General features: G+C 42.9%; 1 protein-coding gene across 1 annotated transcript in view; it reads left to right on the forward strand.

Annotated features, from left to right (window-relative positions):
* Nucleotides 1-17,553, forward strand: part of Zip88E (Zinc/iron regulated transporter-related protein 88E) — a 112,187-nt gene extending 94,634 nt beyond the window's left edge. The window contains exons 5-7 of the mRNA XM_072297219.1: nt 4,948-5,112; nt 8,702-8,908; nt 17,358-17,553. Coding sequence (XP_072153320.1) covers nt 4,948-5,112; nt 8,702-8,908; nt 17,358-17,513 — 528 coding nt within the window. The 3' untranslated portion in view covers nt 17,514-17,553. The remainder of the gene's footprint in view (nt 1-4,947; nt 5,113-8,701; nt 8,909-17,357) is intronic.
* The last annotated feature ends 653 nt before the right edge of the window (nt 17,554-18,206 follow it).

Below are 18,206 nucleotides of genomic sequence, written 5' to 3' on the forward strand. Positions count from 1 at the left end.
ACATTTTTCCAGTGGACTATTGGGTGCAGAGACAACTTACCATTTTTGCCAGCTTTCAAGGGATTCTTTTTAAATGTTCTGATTTTTTAGATTCGAGTACCTACCTTGATCTCAGCCTCACTCTCAGTGAGTAAAAGTAAATCAGTGATTGAAATCAGATTAAAAGAATCTCTTTTTTTTTGGGGGGGGGGGGGGGAGTAATTTGAGATTGATCGGACGGAATGAGAGACAGAGTAAGTTTTTTTTTTTTTTGTTTTTTTTGAGACTCTCGTCAAGGGTTGAGAGTAGGATTAGGAAGGTCAGTGGCAAATTGCATACCGTCAGTGTGCCCAACTTGGGACGTTTTGAACACGTTTTGTTGAATATTTCGGCGGCATATTAATATTTTGACCTGCGGTCTGGCGCAAATGAAAGATCTTTTAAAGCTGATTCCAATAGTCTACTTGTTTTTTCCCCATTTTTTTTTTATTTTTTTTTTATTTTTTTATTGGTGTCCCAAGTTAGGCGCATAGGTGCCCATCTTGGGACACCTGATTAAATTAGCTAAAAACGTCATGTTAGATGCCTAGAAGCAAACTTGGGACACAGATTGTCTTTTTAAAAAAGAAAATGAGTCACTGGGCACAAATTTTGAGCTTTTAAATTTAATTTTAAGTATTCAAACAATATTACAAAAATATAGAACAAAGTCAAATTAGTGGAAATGACCTTGGTACTTGGTTTGGTTTGGACTGACCTGGTTTATCCTAGGTACTTATTAATAAATTACTTAATACTTATCAGTCTGGTAGGTAAGACACTTAAACAAAATGTTGCTAGGTAGGTACCTATCATAGTTTTGGTATTTACTTAATTGAACATATTAGACATTAGAGTTTTAATTAATACTTGTCGGTCAGGCACATCACAAACTTATGAGCAACAGTTTTATCACAGCTTAGGTAATTACCAAGGCTTACTTAGGCACTTAGTCGTGTTGTACCTATCTACCTGACTATGTACAATATGAGAAGAAAAATAACAAATTTAAGGTAAATTTACCTAATAAGAAGAAAAAAATTAAATATAGTCAAAAAATGAGAAAAGTAAAAAAGTACTTAAAAATTAAATTGACCGAATGAAGAACATGAAAAGTTTAAAGAATTGAATCTTACGTATACCTAGTTAATAAGATATAATTTGATAGGTAACATATATGGCAACGTAGTAAGAAAAGTTTGGTAAACATAACATCTACCCCTCCTGGGACACCTGTCTCAAGTTGTGGCCACATCAAAAAAATTCCGGAAATTTTAAGGTTATGAAATGAAAAACCAGTATCCAAAATGTCGGACTATGTAAACAACAAAGACATAAAGACGGAGCGCTAAAAGCAAAAAATGAAGCTTCTTTTCAATCACCTCTACTATTGGCTAGAGGATTGGCGGCGAAATCGGGACAAGTTTGAAATTCAAATGTAGGGCGGGAACTAAATAAAATTGCGGAAACAAAGTATTTTAGGTTGATTTTTGCCCAAATTCACTTACACACTCATATTTTTATAACTTTAGGTTAGTTTTGGTCCGTCGTCGACCGATTAATTTCATTTGGTAGTAACGGTCATCTACGACTGTAACGGCCTGTTTGAACCGGCAGAACCACCATGAGCAGAAGAAAAACTAACATTATCTGAGATTACTGCCTGTTACCGAGCAAAAGTAGGTGTATTATAATAGGACGCAGTCCCAACTTTCTCAATACATTCGTTTTAGGCATTTTAAATACGTTTTGAAGAAGAGATGTGGAAAAATCAAGAGGACAAGTTCAAATCAAATTTCTGTTTGCCGCCATGGATTCCCGCGCTCATTTACACACTCACACAAGCACCCACCGCCAAACCAGGCTTCACTTTTTCCCTGTGCTTTTAGATACGAGCACTCCGTCTTTATGTCTTTGGTAAACAATCATCTCATCTAAATGCCCGAGGTCCCTGGAAAGTCCCAGGACTTCAACCGTCAATTCTCTTCAGTACACAGACCAGACATACCACGCACTATAATTTTTTTTCATAATAAATTATTTACCAAGAAAAACGTAAAAATATTAGGTATTTACAAAGAGTGGTAGCGGCCTCTGAGCACGTCAGTTCTTAGGGCTATTCCTGTCAAACTGGGTGTTAGCTGCTAGTTGATCAACTAGTAGTTGAGGCGAACTACCAGTTCAGCGGAGCCGGGTGTCTTGTGACGAAATTTCAACCTCTAGTTCGTCAACTAGCGGTCAACAGGCTGTTGACTGATGAGTGTCTGATTGCAGTACTACTCTTTTCCAAAACATGCAAGAAAAAAGCCATTTCCGGTCAATCGGCAGCCATTATTTTCCAGAAATCACGTCACTCGTCGTGTGTTCGTGTTCGACTCTCGACTCCGAGGGTAGGGAACAACTTCCACAAAAGGGCGAAGGAATTTTTTTAGAAAATTGGGGAAATATAACTTTTTTCGGACCTTATGTGATTCCTGCTGAGATTAATATTGTTAGATTTTATTTTTATATGTATGCAGAGTTGCTAAAAGACATTTCATCGAACGAAATTTCGTGAAATTTCACAAGAAATTTCGTGAAATTTCACAAGAAATCACAAGAAATTTCATGAAATTTCTTTTTTCCTCATGAAATTTCTTTCGACCGACAAAATGTCAAACATTTTCTCTCAGATTCAAGAAATGTAAAATACCTGCCTACTTACCGATCTCAAAATCTAGCACTGCGAAGTTCAAAAATACAGGTACTCTACTTGTGTATCAAATATTTCCTATTTAAAAAAAGAAATACGTTAGCGAAGGAAACTGTTAATTCCTGAAAAATCCATTAAATTGTTTCAAGGATAGTTTAAGATCCCTCCCTCCCTTTTGTACCAAGAAATAAGGTGAAACTATTAGGGGGTACTAGAATTCTTTATAGTCAAGAAATTTGTTTTGTTCCAAGTATGAAAGCTATAACGTTTTACTCTATCCGTAAAATTTATTTTGATGTTCAACTAGTACGGCTGTGTGTTCAACCAAAATTTGAGAAAAAAAATTAAAATTACCTATATATGTTTTTGCTGTTTTACTCAACTTTCTGGACATTTCTAAAGTTCCCTTTCACAGTTTACCACGTGTGTATAAAGAGACTTAAGGAGATTCATAAGTTTCTAGGGTTTAATCCTGAATTCTGTGTGTTAAATGAAATTTCTTGAAATTTCCTCATGATATTTCTTTTTATAATCTTTCACGAAATTTCTTAACTCTGTATGTATGTGAATGTTGCAAGATTCTGGGGAGGGGGAACAGAATCCTTCCAAATGGCACCCTTCAACGATACCAGTGTTTTTCTCATGACATTTGATTTTTTTTGTTTTCGCTTTAAGCATCAAACAGAGTCATCAGTATTTTTAGAAACTTCATGAATTATTCCATTGGAACAGTTTGAGTTTTTAAGAAATATGTAGTTAAAAACAAATTGTGTATCTGAAAATGGTTGACGAATGAAGAGTTATAAGGTTATAGGTTTGGTATTTTTTCAGATTTCCAATTACTGAATTACAGCAAAGACAGGAACTATATTTTTGTTCTGGAATTATATGTTTGCTAAGTAAAAGTATTGATATCAATATTCTGTCAATTGGCGGCGAGAAAATCCAATTTTTCCAATTTTTCATATTTTTCACAGGTTTGTGAAATTTCATGAAATATTTCACTGAAACTTCCAACCTTTCATATTTTTCATTTCACGCTTGCAACCCTGATCATGGGCTCAATTTGGACGAGTAGCAAGGCCACTGTTTCTTTCTTCAGGCGAAACCGCATGAAAAATTGAGGTTCGCTCAATAAGTCAAAATAATTCACTTGGCCCTTCGGAGGGCAGGTCTCCGTGGAATGTATACATACTCTTCCTCGTCATCTGAGGAGCTGACGAACTCATCATAGAGAGCCAACATTTTCAAACTTAATTAGAGAAACTCAAACCATAAAATTATTAACGAATATCGCAAGACAGATCACGCCAACAACCGTAAGAACCAAAACATAACATCCAGTGTGAAAAAAGTGAGGTTATAAAATGGTCTCAACCTCAAGTTGAAGACTCGACAGCCAGAAAAAGTAGCAGTTGAGTAACAGACGGTCAACGGGAACTCAACTGATGGTTGAAAATTGACAAGACACGTCAACCGGTAGTTGACGGTCAACAGCTACTCAACTGGTAGTTGACGCTTGTGACAGGAACGGCCCTAAGGATACTTAGGGCCGTTCCTGTCAAATCGGGTCTCAACTGCTAGTTGACGAACTACCAGTTAAAGGTAACTTCCAGTTCGACCTGAAGGAGAGTCTTGTCACTGATTTTCAACCTCTAGTTACTGAACAAAGACTACTTGCCAAATAGTGCATTAACATGATTTGTTCCCTCATATCCTACATCAGGTCGTATCTAATGTCTGGGAACCCTTGCCGAAAATTCAATTAGCAGTTGAACGAGACAACAGAACAACCCTTGCAAAGAGGAGGGTGCGGGTGGTGGGGTCCACAACCCGAGCCCAGGTAGTTAAATCAGGCTCTTTGTGAACTAGTGAAACGCGAAGAACCGGAACGAATGTTTTGTCTGAAGTCCTAGTTGAAACCCAACAGGCAGAAAAAGCACCAGTTGAAAATCAGCCCGTTAACAGCCTCTCAACCAGTAGTTGTAAATTGACAAGACACACCAACCTCTAGTTGAACCGTTAACAGACAGTCAACTACTAGTTAAATGATTTGACAGGAATGGCCCTTAGAGTGGGATGTAGGTGATCAACAACAGCAAAAACATCAACAATAACACTCGAAACAGTGGTGCCACGGAGTTTCGAAAAAAAAATTCCCTAAATGCCCTAAGTTAGATGACCGTCCCAAGTTGGGCACACTGACGGTATTTCATTTTGTGATTTTTTAAGCGCAGCAGCCTTCAACTTCTTCTACAAGCACTGGCACCAGCACAGATGATTATTTATCAAGTCACTGTCATTCCGGGTCTACTAGCGGTCAAGTTGCATTACTTGCTGCGCTATCCCTACACTCATTACTGGAAGGGGCAGTTATTGGCGTGCAGCATGAGCCCATAGAGGTAAAGCCTACTTTTCTCACTTACCTAGTACTTTCCTATCTGTTTCAAAATGCCCTCCATTAGTAACCACTAGGATGAGAGATCTGCAGGCAAAGTTCATTTTTGCTTTGTTAGTGGAGAAAAAAACAGATATGACTGATCAAATCTAAAGGGGCACCGTTAACGCGGACATGCCCTTTGACTAATCTTGGTGGCAAGCGGTTTAGCCGCAGGTGAGGTGGGTGACGTAGAAGTAATTACTGTTTGTGTCAACAACTGGCTGCGGGCCAATAGGAAAGACTTTTAAGAGACCGGGTGGAAGAAGTCGCTGCACCGTTTTCAAAAATGTAAGGATTGGGCAGATGCGACTACGTCGAGGAGTAGGGTAAAGTGTCCTAAATGAGTCTCACAACTTTTGTACTTAAGGAATATATTTATCTTACTTCTTCGCAGACTTAAACTTTCGTTTTTGCTTATTAAACCCTACAGCATGATAAAAATGGGCACGTTTGGAAATGAGGTCGGTATGGAAAATCTGTCATTACTTCGCACAACGGGTACCAACTTTTAAAAACTATAGCTCGTTGGCAAGCTGGTCGTTCTAAAGCCGGTCTGGGTTTTTTTCTGGCATCAATAGTTCCAGAGATATCAAATGGGTAAACTTACTTAAAAATCCACCAGCGTAAATAATTTTAATTAAGGATAGTCCTAATACTTTTCATTCATTTTGTTTCCCTCTCATACTAGGAAATAATGTTTACTCAAATACATTGTATGGAAACAATATTTGACCTTTGTCATGTGAAAAATGTTCTTATGGGGGTTCTACACTATCTAGGTCAGTAACCTTCTTAAATATTGCGTTGGTACTCTAAAAGGCACGTAGAACTTAGGGTAGACCGGGACATAGAATAATAGCCACCAGAAAGGTAACTGGCATATCCTCCCGTAAGATCTCGCTTAGTCACTTTTTTGAAGCGGACTTTCCTCTTTTTCCTCGCGAAATTTGAAACGGTAGGCTGAGCGGGGGTCACGGGGATTTCAAGAATCGGAGCAAAGATAGCCGACTGCTGCCCTTCTGTTAAGTATTATTCTATGACCGGGGTTATGTAGACACGGCGCGCGGCGGGTCAAGTGGACACTTGCTCCCAGCGTCGCCTCTCTTTTATACCTACATCTGTGGTAAATTCTTGTAATCGGTTTATAGGTCATGTTCACAAATTTGATTGTTATTTCAAGAGTAAATTTTCTGAAGTCCAATCCCAATTCCATCTGGGCATCTTAGAGTGAATCATCGCAGGGAGCGCCACCGCTGTGTTTTGATTTTTTGGTCCACACTATTAGAGTTCGTGCAGCTCCACGTGAGTCCTTGAGCTTTTATGAAAGTAAAAGGAATTTCTGTTAAAATCGAAGAGACATTCTAGCTATAAAATTCTTCTGAAACTTGATCTCAGAAAAAAGTAGGGTTAAGAATGATGACCTTGATGCAACCAATCGCGAGTGATGATCGCTCTCAGCAGTCGCAGGTATCTCTCTCCCACCGTGAGCTATCGCTCTCGCACTTATAGATATCTCATAAGAGAAACTGGGATCAAGTTATAGCTTTTATTATTAAACTTTCAAATCTCGCGTTTGTATCTAAGCATTACAGACGTATGCTGCTAGATCTTATGAGTCTTAAAATTTAATATATCTATTGTGATATAGGTGAATCTTCAGCTGTAGTTCCGAAAAAATCCACCACGTCGCGCTGCTAAAATCCGGCTCCGAAATCAGTGATTATTTAAATATCACGATGGATATATCAAATTCTAAGACTCCTAAGTTCTAGCAGCATACGTCTGGAATGCTTAGACACAAACGCGAGCTTTGAAAGTTCAATAATAAGAGCTATAACTTGATCCCAGTTTCTCTTACGGTATATCGGTAAGTGCGAGAGAGATAGCCCACGGTGGGAGAAAGATACCTGCAACTAGAGTACCTGTACAGGTACTCTACCTGCAACTGCTGAGAGCGATCACTCGCGATTGGTTGCATCAAGGTCATCATGCTTAACCCTACTTTTTTCCGGGATCAAGTTTCAGAGCTTCAGAAATTACTTTTCAAGTCTTTTTTAGTGTCAATAGGCAGAAGAATTTAATAGCTAGAATGTTTCTTCGATTTTGACAGAAATTTCTTTTACTTTCATAAAAGCTTACAAGGACTCACGTAGGGCTGTACGGACTCTAATAGCGAGGACCAAGAAATCAAAACACAGCGGTGGCGCTCCCTGCGCGGAAAAAATTCTTGCTACGCACCGCTGTAGATTCACCTTAAATAATCACTGATTTCGGAGCCGGATTTCAGCAGCGTGATGTGGTGGATTTTCTCGGGACTACAGCTGCTGGAGATTCACCTTAAATTCAGGATAAAATATCGGTAACCACACCATCACTTTCCTCATTTCATTGTCCTCTTTTGTAGCATTTACTATATTGATTGGCAAAAATGAAACTTTTTAGCGAAACTATTTGTGATAAATGTCAAGTTGGGGCTAAGTGGACACATGTTGGGTGCGTTTAACTGGACAAACCAGTTGCTGTATAAAAGAAGTCGGTAATGAAGCCTGCTGACCAAAACTACTTTTTCATATCTTTCAGTACTCAACAGTAGTATTAGCTCGCCACAGCAAAAGAGCAACACCTCGTGGAGACTTCGGTTTTTTTTTGCTAAATTATTTATCTATTTTTTTTTTTTTTTTGTTTTGTTTCATAAATCTACTAGAATAGGATTGAAAAATAAAAGAGAATAGCCTCAAGTCTCGATACAAGATGTTTTATTTCAACTTATCTTTGCCTCTGTTTTGTTTCTTACAGTTATATCAAGTTTTTTCCTTTAAAAATATGCAATCATTGCATAGGTATGTCCATATGACCCACCCCTTGTGTAGAGTACCTGTATAGGGAGAGTACCGACAGATCTGAAACTCCAAAATTCCGTCAGGCCCTCACAGATGCCTCCGCGAATAAAGTAAGGGCCCAAAAGGGCAGCCAACTTATGAATTTGAACTATCCATAGCGATTTACTGATACTATTGTTACGAACCGTCCTTTATTAAGCACGTGTTTGACTCAGTTTTTGCATAAATTTACTCAATTTCGCGGAAGAACGCTCATTTCTGTACATTCTTGGCCATCTTGGTTAGAATTGGAATCTGCAGACTGGCAGTGAAATTTTGTGCGTTAGAAGTTGGTTAGAAGGGTGGCTGCACTTTTGGGCCCTAAGCCCTCCATGAACCGATCTGTCGGTACTCTCCCTATACAGGTACTCTACCCTTGTGTCTAGTCAATCCACCCCATGAGGTTCACGAGACACTCTCTCATTTTTCACAAATCTGCAATTTCGACAAAACCAACCCTCATAATTCGATTCAAGTACGAAATTGTTTCATGATAGCCAATGGTATACTGAACATCATAGTGCAATTAGATTTTATTTTTCTGCAGCCCAAAAATTTTTATAGCCTTCCAAAGAAAAAATGGATCCACTTAATCCCGTTCTACCCTTCTTTAGTTTCAGCATCTATGACCTCAGACCTGGTTTTTTCACTGATTTTACTTTAATTTAACAGATATTATTCCTAACGAGTGTTGTTGCCAGCCATAAAATTATTGTGTCTCTGTGTCTGGGAATGGAATTAGCAGCTCAGTACTGCTCCTTAAAGCGGCACCTAGGAGCTATACTTTTTTTCATTTTCGGTTCAATACTAGGCATTGTTATCGGCATGTCAGTCCACATTCAAAACGCAGTCAACAGTAATTCTCTTTATATTCTCCAGGTAGGTAACAATTTCTTTTTAATCTTGTATATTAGTAAATCTTGAAAATGAGATCTTTAATTTTAAAATTTACAAAAATACAAGGGTCATTCCACGTCAACTCAAGCAGGCTCGGTACCCGACCCCCTCAGATTTGGCTGAAAATTGGTATACAGGGTCTTTACATCATTCTAAGAGACCGATTTGAAGGGTTTTCCCATCCGACGCCCCGTTCGCGAGATATCGACCCCCAAAGATGCGTAAATTTTAGCGATAGGTATTCAAAAAAGCCCGTTTTAGCGATTCTCGTTTTCTCGACTTCCCTCTCTTTGACTCTCCATAGCGAGACTCTGCATCAATCCATCATACCTACTTTGAGAGAGTGTTTCTAGACCACTTTTTCATGTGGATTCTGAATAAGCCATCGATATTGAGCTAAAAATTATTTAAATGGCCGTAATTTAGGGTGTTTTAAATTTTTTTTTTTTTTTTTTGCCTTTCAATGTTCAAACTGAATTATCCAAAATATGGTCCCTCCGATTTTCGATATTTTTTTATATTTCAAGCTGAAGATTTATACTTTCGGTTGATATAATTTTTTCAATTGCTATCGGACGGTTAGGTAAGGGCCTAAAAAAATTCAAATAGGCCACAAAAGGTTAAAAATTGGTAAAAAAAAAAGGACGATTTTTTACATGTTAATCCCAATATTTCGATAATGAACGCTTCAATTATCGATATTCTCCCCCAGCTTACCCTCTAAGATGTATACAATCAGACTATCAACGCTTTCCATACATTCACCGATCGATTAACGGCCTGATGGAAACCGGGAACCGACCATCGAAATTGACGCAAAAAGACGATTTTTCACACCGTAACCGATGCACTTCATGGATTGTAACTGCAATTTCCAATTTTCCCTCTCTATTTCAACCTTAAGGTATACAGGGTGTAACAAAAGTCCGTCCCACCCCTGCTAACTTTTGAACGAATTGAGCTAGAGAAATGAAACTTTGGGAATGTTCCTATCTCTTTGGGGGGATCAAGATTTTGGTCCCTCTCAGGGAAGGGCGCGGGGCGCCCCCATCTTTTTTTTTCGAATGGCAACCCCTATCTTGTGATACTGCATTCGAAAGAGCATAAAAAACTAAGAATTTTGGCGCTAACCGCAGATCAATATCTTAATTTTTGACCGAGTTATGACAGGTGAAAAGTCAAATTTGACCTATTTTCAAAAAATCATAACTCCGGTTAAAATTATCGTAAAGAAAAAAATAAAACGGGAAAATTTACCAAATTGTGTTCGCTTCCAAGTTCCAAAATTGCAGAAATCACTTCGAACTAATTTTAAGGGGGGGGGGGGAGTTCAGACCCCCAAATAGATATTGATCTGCAGTTTGCACCAAAATTCTTAGTTTTATATGCTCTTTCGAATGAGGTATCACAAGATAGGGGTTGCCATTTGAAAAAAAAAGTTGGGGGGACCAAAATTTTGATCCCCTCAAAAGATGGTACTCTTTGAGATAGGAACATTCCCTAAGTTTCATTTCTCTAGCTCAACTCGTTCAAAAGTTGGCAGAGGTGGGACGGACTTTTGGTACACCCAGTATACTTTCGAGTAATAAATACTAACTAGCGTGCATTGATGGGGCAGTGATATTACCCTGATCAGAACGCAGGAGTAACCGCAACGCTGTTGACTGCACAGTGGCTCCCGTGCTTGGCAGCTTTCGGCACTGCACGGAGCAACCCGCAATCGCTTCGTAGCGATATCCGCCGGAGCGATTCGCTTAGGCAAGCCCTGGCGGTATCCCTTGGGGGTCTTCACCGCGCTTCAAGCGCACAACCTGAAGACGCCGCGCCCACTGTCGCGGATTGCCTGCCCATCAGGCGACCATCGCCTGGTCTAGCCAGCTCAAGCGCTCGGATGAGCTTCCATCTCCGGCTTTACAACCCGGAGCTGCTTTCCGTCCTGCGCGCTTAAAATCACGTGCCTGCGCGCAAATATATGGCCCTCCGAGCCGGATCTTCTGAGGCAAGCACAATTCCTTGAAAGACAGCAGACATCAGTCCTCTGGACACGCCACTCGCTTCCAACTTTCCAGGATGGCAGACGGCGGAGAAAACTCCAATCAAAACGAATTCGTGCTGGATGTTGCAGCGCGCATATCCTCGCTCTCGCTGAAGGCTGAAAGGTCGATGGTGCTGGCACAGGTGAGAGCCATCCACACCACTCTTACCCGAGAGATCCCAGCGGAAGAAATAGAGACCTTCCGGCCGTCCTTCAATCGTTTGGACGTGCTGAGAGAACGCCTCGAGGAGTTCCAGGATCAAATAATCCTGTTGAATATCTCTCTGCCACCCGAGTCTGAGATTGAGGTGGAAATTCTGCAGGCTCAATTATTTGACCGCCTCTTTGAGGAGGCCCAGCGCTCATTCCTGCGGAAGACGCAGCCCGCTCTGGCAGGCGTTTCCACGCTCAACAATATTTCTTTCTCCGTGTCCTCCGTCCGCCTGCCAAAGTTGGAGCTCCCAAAATTCAGCGGAGATTTGGGCGCATGGCGAACCTGGTATAACCTTCACAAGGCATCGGTTCACACCAGCCCCTCACTCCTGGCAGTCCAGAAGTTTCAGTATTTGCTCGGCAGCCTAAAGGGTGACGCTCTCGCGCTTATCACCGGGCTAGACATCACAGATGCCAATTACGACGTCGCTTGGACGTTGCTCTGTGAACGCTACCATTCTGAGCGTCGCCACGTGTTCCATCACTATAATGGGCTCCTAGACCTCCCTGATGCCCAACGCTTCGAGCAAGTACCCGCGCTGATCACGAAGATCAGGGAAAATTCCCAAGTGCTCCAAGCACTCGGTCACCCTCCCGGCCTCCCCTTCCGAATCTTACAGCGGACTGCTGACCGCCCCAATAGTGCGAAAATTGTCCTATCGCCTGAGGCAAAGGCTAGGGAACTGCCGAGGTGCTGATCCCTCTTACCCCAAGCTGGACGAACTCTTTAGCTTCCTGGAGATGGAACGTCGCAGCACCGAGGATAGCCCTCCCAATCGCAGAGAGGCTAAGGCTCTAGTTTCATGCCGTGAGACTAATGTCAATCCCGCACCCCGCAAAAATAGAGCCAAGTCTCGCTCACCCAACGGCACCAAAGTTTTGGTATCATGCGATGGGTCGTCTAATAGCTCTGACTCCTCGTCTGAGCACGAGCAAGAGGACAGAGACGATCACAGCAAGCCTCAGGCCGACCGCGCACGCCAACCGCAGTGCCTTTGTTGCCCAGAAAGACACCGACTCTTTGACTGTTCCGCCTTTCGCGCCAAACCCATTTCTCAGCGTCGAGAATTCATAAAGAGTGCAAGTAGATGTACCTATTAGCCCTTTGTTGCATGAGCGAATCGTTGATTTTGGAGAGAAAATCTACATTGTACAGTATTTTTTTGACACTAGAGTCGGTTGGAATCGATTTTTATGGTTTTTTCTAAGCAAGGAGATCAGACTTCTAATGTTCCCCAAAAATTATTTCTTGCTTTGATTCAATTTAATACTCTAGCATAGAAATAAAGCTGAAAAACATTTGTTGCTTTCATGCAACACTATGCAATAAAGGGTTAATTGTCTGAACACTCATTTTGTCGAGTCGTGTGTCTCACCTCGGCGTTACATGCTTTATTCCAAAAAGCACCACACTCTTCTCCACGAAAAATCTCCGGCAAACAACTCTGACGACCCGGATGCCACTTCTGACAGCCCGGCGTCCTCAGGTTCCTCCCAGGAGAAGGTCCTGCTGAGTACCAGCAAAACTTCTTCTACCGTTCTCTTGGCCACCGCAAGACTGCGCATTAAAACTCGCAAAGGATCGGTTTTGGTCCGCGGGATTTTGGATTCGGCCTCGCAAGGTACTCTGATCACCCGCGAGTGCGCTGACAAGCTCGGTTTGAATGTCCAGTCTCCTATGAATGCAATGAGTGGCTTATTGTTAGCCGAGAATCGTGTCGAAACCTTTGGCCGTTTCCACGTCACGCTGGCATCTGTGCGCCACAAGCCTGTGGCCAAGAACCACCCAGTCACTGTGGTCCAGACGATCACAAACCCCACTCCTTCCACGGCCATTGCCGCCTCGGTTAAGGATCTAGTTAAGGGCTGGAACCTTGCCGACCCTACCTTCGATCAGCCAGGCCCTATAGACGTGCTAATCGGCGCAGAATTATTCTCTGCCCTCGTCATCGGTCCACCGCACCCGCTAGGACCCTCGCTTCCCACGGTGTTTGTAACACCCCTCGGAGCTGTCTTAATGGGCCCAGCCCCGATGTGCGAAAGAACTCAAACCTCACTGATTACATGTTCGTTTAACGCAATACCTCCCCGGGTTCCGGTGATCCAGGATGGATCCCGCAAGTCTTTAGATTGGAGAGAAACAGAATCCTCTAAATTCTCGTTACTCCCGAAGAAGCCCACAGAGTGCGTCTCTTGGAGAGCTACCAGAGAGCTTAACTGTGTCCACACTTCAGACAAGCTCTCTGACGACAATTGTCTCCGAGAGAACGCAAAAAAACCCGCGAAGCCACGCTTCACCCCTCCCATCAGACGACGCCCATCGAAAGGGCCCTTCCCAAGATATGCTCGTCCCCAAGTAGCATTTCTCAAATTTGACTCATGGTGCCAGGAACGAACTATTCTCCATACTGCAGGCGGGACAACCGCAGTCCGGCCTAAAAATACTCGTCAGCTAAGTATCAAAAACTCTTCATGTGAGCAAGAACTGATACAAGGATCTACGAAAGAGACAAAAGCGTTACAGCAATCATGCCTTAAACCTCCAGTTGCTTCTAAATCCCAGGAGACAGTACCCTGCCGCACTGGCAGGCAGCCTGCCCAACCTGCCCCTCAGCGGTCAGACCACCCTGGAGCAAGGTCCCGCCGGCGCAGGCACCCGAGATCGCCACGTTCCCCCGGACGCCGCCACTGGCCAAGGCCCAAGGCCGTGACCACAGACGCCCGCAGTTTTGAGCCTCTCTCGTCTTTCCTAATTTATATTTGCGATCTCTTGTAGTTGTCCTCATGCACTGTACTTGTATTGTCTTTTTTGTAAATATCTAATATCATTGTTCTCAGCGAATTTGAATTTTTTCTTTATTTTTCTTATTATGAGCCCTTTACGGGCCTCATGGGGGGGGGGGCGGTACATGTTCACGCCGTGAACATGGCTCGGCCAGCACCGGCCTCGCCGCCGGCCGGCTCCGCGCCGCGGTCGCTCCTTCCCCGCGACCCGCGCTCCCCCCTCCCTGCCGCCGCACTCCACCACTCGCGGCGGCGCGCCTCTCCCCACGGCAGCGCTCCCTCCATAACCCGCGCGGCCCACCTCCAGGCGTTGTTTCCGCTCACCACTAGATAGCGCCCGCGTACCGGTTCTGGACCGTTCCGCCACGCTCGCCCGTCGTCTGCTTTTGACGACATCCCAGCGGCGTGGCCCATGATAACTGTGAATCACCGTACACTCCATCTACTGAGACTAAGCACTTCGGTAAGTGTGCCCCCGCATTACAGCATACGTTACGCGGATTTTCACCTTGTTCTTTTCAGGTCTTCACGAAGAAACAACCGGTCATCACCATCCCACCAGACGCGGTATCCGCATCTTGAACCAAGCCCTGTAAGGCGCTTATAGTCCACGCTACGAAAAGTGGCGGGTGAGGGGCGGAGCCAGTCGGCCGGTGCAGTCTTCTGTTGAAGGGTTGAAGCGCAGATATTGGCCCGTGGTTGAGCGACGACCGGCCGGGGAGAATTCACACTGAGCGCGCCTTGATCCCGGCGCCCCACTGTGGGCCAGATCGTGTCCGTAGCGGCGCGAAATGCAATTTTTCGACATTTTTTTTTCCTCATCAAAGCCATCTTAATCGATGCTCAGATACCTACTGATAACGAAATTACATGGGAATATCTAAAATAATTATTATAACTGCGGTTTTCACGTAGATAGATATGCAGCATGTGGAATGTGATGAACCCAGATTTCTGCAACCTGAGGCGCGCGTTGTATACTCACTTATTTCACAGTGCACTTGTGAACCTCACACCATTATATGCATCTGACTGGTAAACTCCATTGCATGACGAGTACCTATTTTCGCTTTTGCAGACCCCAAAAATATTGATTTTTAGCTGCAGGGCATGAGATCAAAGTTGCCCGAAAAATAAGCCTTAAAAAATGAATTTTTCAGAATATTGTAGACTGGGAAAGTGTCATTGCGGTTCGTTGCGCGGTTCTCTTTGGTATTTTTAGAAAGCATATATCCTAGGGATACCATATACCAAAGCACAAACGGTACAAACCGGTACAACCATATTTTTCGGATGCTTCTTTGAGGTGACCTCCAATTTCCGCGAAAATCAGATAAAGAGGTTATAAGGAACCACGGTGCACAGTAAAGCGGCCAATAAAATATTTCAACACAAATTCATGTTTTAAGGGTTTTTAAGGTTTCTAATAGCATTTCTCGCTCTTTCGATACTTTACGGAGGAAGGAGGGGGAGGGAGAGGCCGACCAAAATCAGACAGTCAAAAATGTGTTACGGTCATTAATTTTCTTGAGCGTAGTAAATAATAATAATTTTTTTTACATCCGTTCACGCATTCAGCCCAAATAGGACTGGTTTTAAACCAAATTGGCAATGAATATGAAAATTCTATCATCACATGGCACCTAAGTTTAGAGTGAGTTGACCGTCGCTGGGGAGAATACGCGGCGCGATGCGTCGCGCTGTATGCCACCCCGGGCGCCGAGATCAAGACGCGCTCAGTGTGTGCTCACCCTGGCCGGCCGTCGCTCGATGCGTGGCTGGGGTAATAACTGGGCCAATACCTGCGCTTCAACCCTTCAACAATAGGACTGGACCGGCCGACTGGCTCCGCCCCCCACCCGCCACTTTTCGTGGCGTGGACTATAGCTGTTCAGCTACACAGCGCAAGGCTCCCGGTTGCATCCTGCTGCTTCACAGCCCAGCCGCAACGCTGTTGACTGCAAAGTGGCTCCCATGTTTGGCAGCTTTGGGCACTGCACAGAGCAACCCGTAATCGCTTCGTAGCGATATCCGCAAGAGCGATTCGCTTAGGCAAGCAGTGGGGTATCCCTTGGGGATCTTCACCGCGCTTCAAGCGCACAACCTGAAGACGCCGCGTCCACTGTCGCGGATTGCTTGCCCATCAGGCGACCATCGCCTGGTCCAGCCAGCTCAAGCGCTCGGATGAGCTTCTATCTCCGGCTTTACAACCCAAAGCTGCTCTCCGTCCTGCGCGCTTGAATGCCTGCGCGCACAACAGAGCCTTCAGAAATATTACACTGTTCAGCGAGTTAGGAACGACCATTTTCGAGCACTTTTGCCCGCATTTCTTCCACGTGGCAAATGTCAGTTGCCATTGATGGTCGATTCCCATGCTCCTCATCTTTGAAGGACCCCTGACCAGTTTTGAATCCCTTAACCCACCCAAAACAGTGAGAACAACTCATACAATGATCTTGGTAAACTTTACTTAGCATACCAAAAGTTTCGGTACAGCCGAGTTCAAAACAAAATTTAATAGTTAAACCTTTCTTCTATCAGTGATCGCATGATGCAAATCGCAGAACGCACCTGACTTACTCGTATTCAAGGTGACACAGAATGAACACCGATCAAAATAAACAAAATCTGTGAATCTAGCCTTCTTCAGTAGGTATGTTATCATGTATCAGGAAAGTCCAAGGAAACCTGATTCGGACGCACAATGGGCTAGTTATCACCAAAATCCGATTTCTAATCTAACAGACCTCGTACATTAGAGTTGTCAGTAAAAATGGATAAAAAACCTGATACAGGCCAAAAATGGCAACAATGGACCGCGAGGCCCCTAAAAATTCATGGGATGCCTTTATGAAGGTTAGAAATGGAATGTATGCAATAAAATATATAGGAATGACCTCGTGAAGCTTAAGGGAGGAAGTGTGCAGACGACTCCGAGCGGTGAGCGGCGCCCGGATTCCAGTCGGCGCGCGCGGAGCGTAAACCTAGATTCCTCATATATGTATATTTTCTTTTGCCAAAAATTCAAAGTCGAAAAAAATTATTAGTTTGTGAAAAGTGGTGTTAAGTTTACTTTCTACACTGAGTCTTATGGAGGAATAAAACTTCAAACCTCTTTTTTCACAGTTTCATTTTGATGTGGATTGGTTCCTTTCTGATAAACTCGGTCCATTTGACCACCACATTGAATATTTTATTCAAATTCATTGCCCCTTTCTGCGTTCCAGCCAAGTCAGTCGCGGTCAATCGGTAAAAATGAGGGCAGAGCCCCCAAAACACATCAACAGAAATAATAATTTGTGCAAGTTAGTTCCATTAAAATTCTGTTTTTTTAACGCATTTTGTGCAGTCTTGGTGAAACATGTGATTTCAACCATCTTATCTTTACTATCTTTACAGGGGCTGGCAGGAGGAACACTCTTGTATGTTACTGTATGTGAAGTTCTTCCTAGAGAGAGAGCAAGATGGCAAACAGTGCAAGGCGCTGGTTTAGTCCAATTTGCTGCTGTTTCGACCGGATTTGGTCTATTAGTTTTTTTTAACTCCAAATGTTAAGATTTTAATGAGCTCAAATAATTTTTTCTTATCATCACAACTGAGAGTTCTTCTTTTAAAAATCTTGGTAGCCTGCTTATCTGTAAAGGGTATCCCGGGATAAGCATGTCAAAATGCCCTTGTGAATGGACTTTTATTTTAACCATTTTAAGTCATCAAGGGTGTCCTAAAACTTAGGTTTTGGGGGATTTTAGCCCCCCAACCCCCTCCGCCCCCCCTCGGACTCCCAAAAACCGCTTTTTTGGGCTATTTTTGACTATGCTAACGTCATTTCCTCATAACTTTCGTAATTTTCGATAGAATTGAACCAAAATTTGTCAGAATCTACATCAATTAGCTTAGTTTTTGTAGACAAAATTCATTATCATCGGATAATATTTTAGCCTCCAAAAAAATTCGTAAAATTTTTGAAAAAATCATTTTTTTCCTTTTTTCGCGGCTAGGTGGCGTATGGAAACATGCACACAAACAAAAATTGTCTCTTTTCTTAATTTATACATCCAATAAGATACAGTAAAAATTTCGTGTTGATCGGAGTGGTGCGCCATACTTAAAAAAAGCAATTTTCTAACCTCAAAACGGCCTAAATGCCACCATTAGCCTCCTTTGATGACTAGGCGTGGAGAAATGTAGAGAGAAATATCCGGTTTTATCGTCTCACCTCTTAAGTGATCCACTGAAGTACCTTGAGTC

The sequence above is a fragment of the Bemisia tabaci genome, chromosome 2 (assembly GCF_918797505.1).
Source record: "Bemisia tabaci chromosome 2, PGI_BMITA_v3".
Lineage (NCBI taxonomy): Eukaryota > Metazoa > Arthropoda > Insecta > Hemiptera > Aleyrodidae > Bemisia > Bemisia tabaci.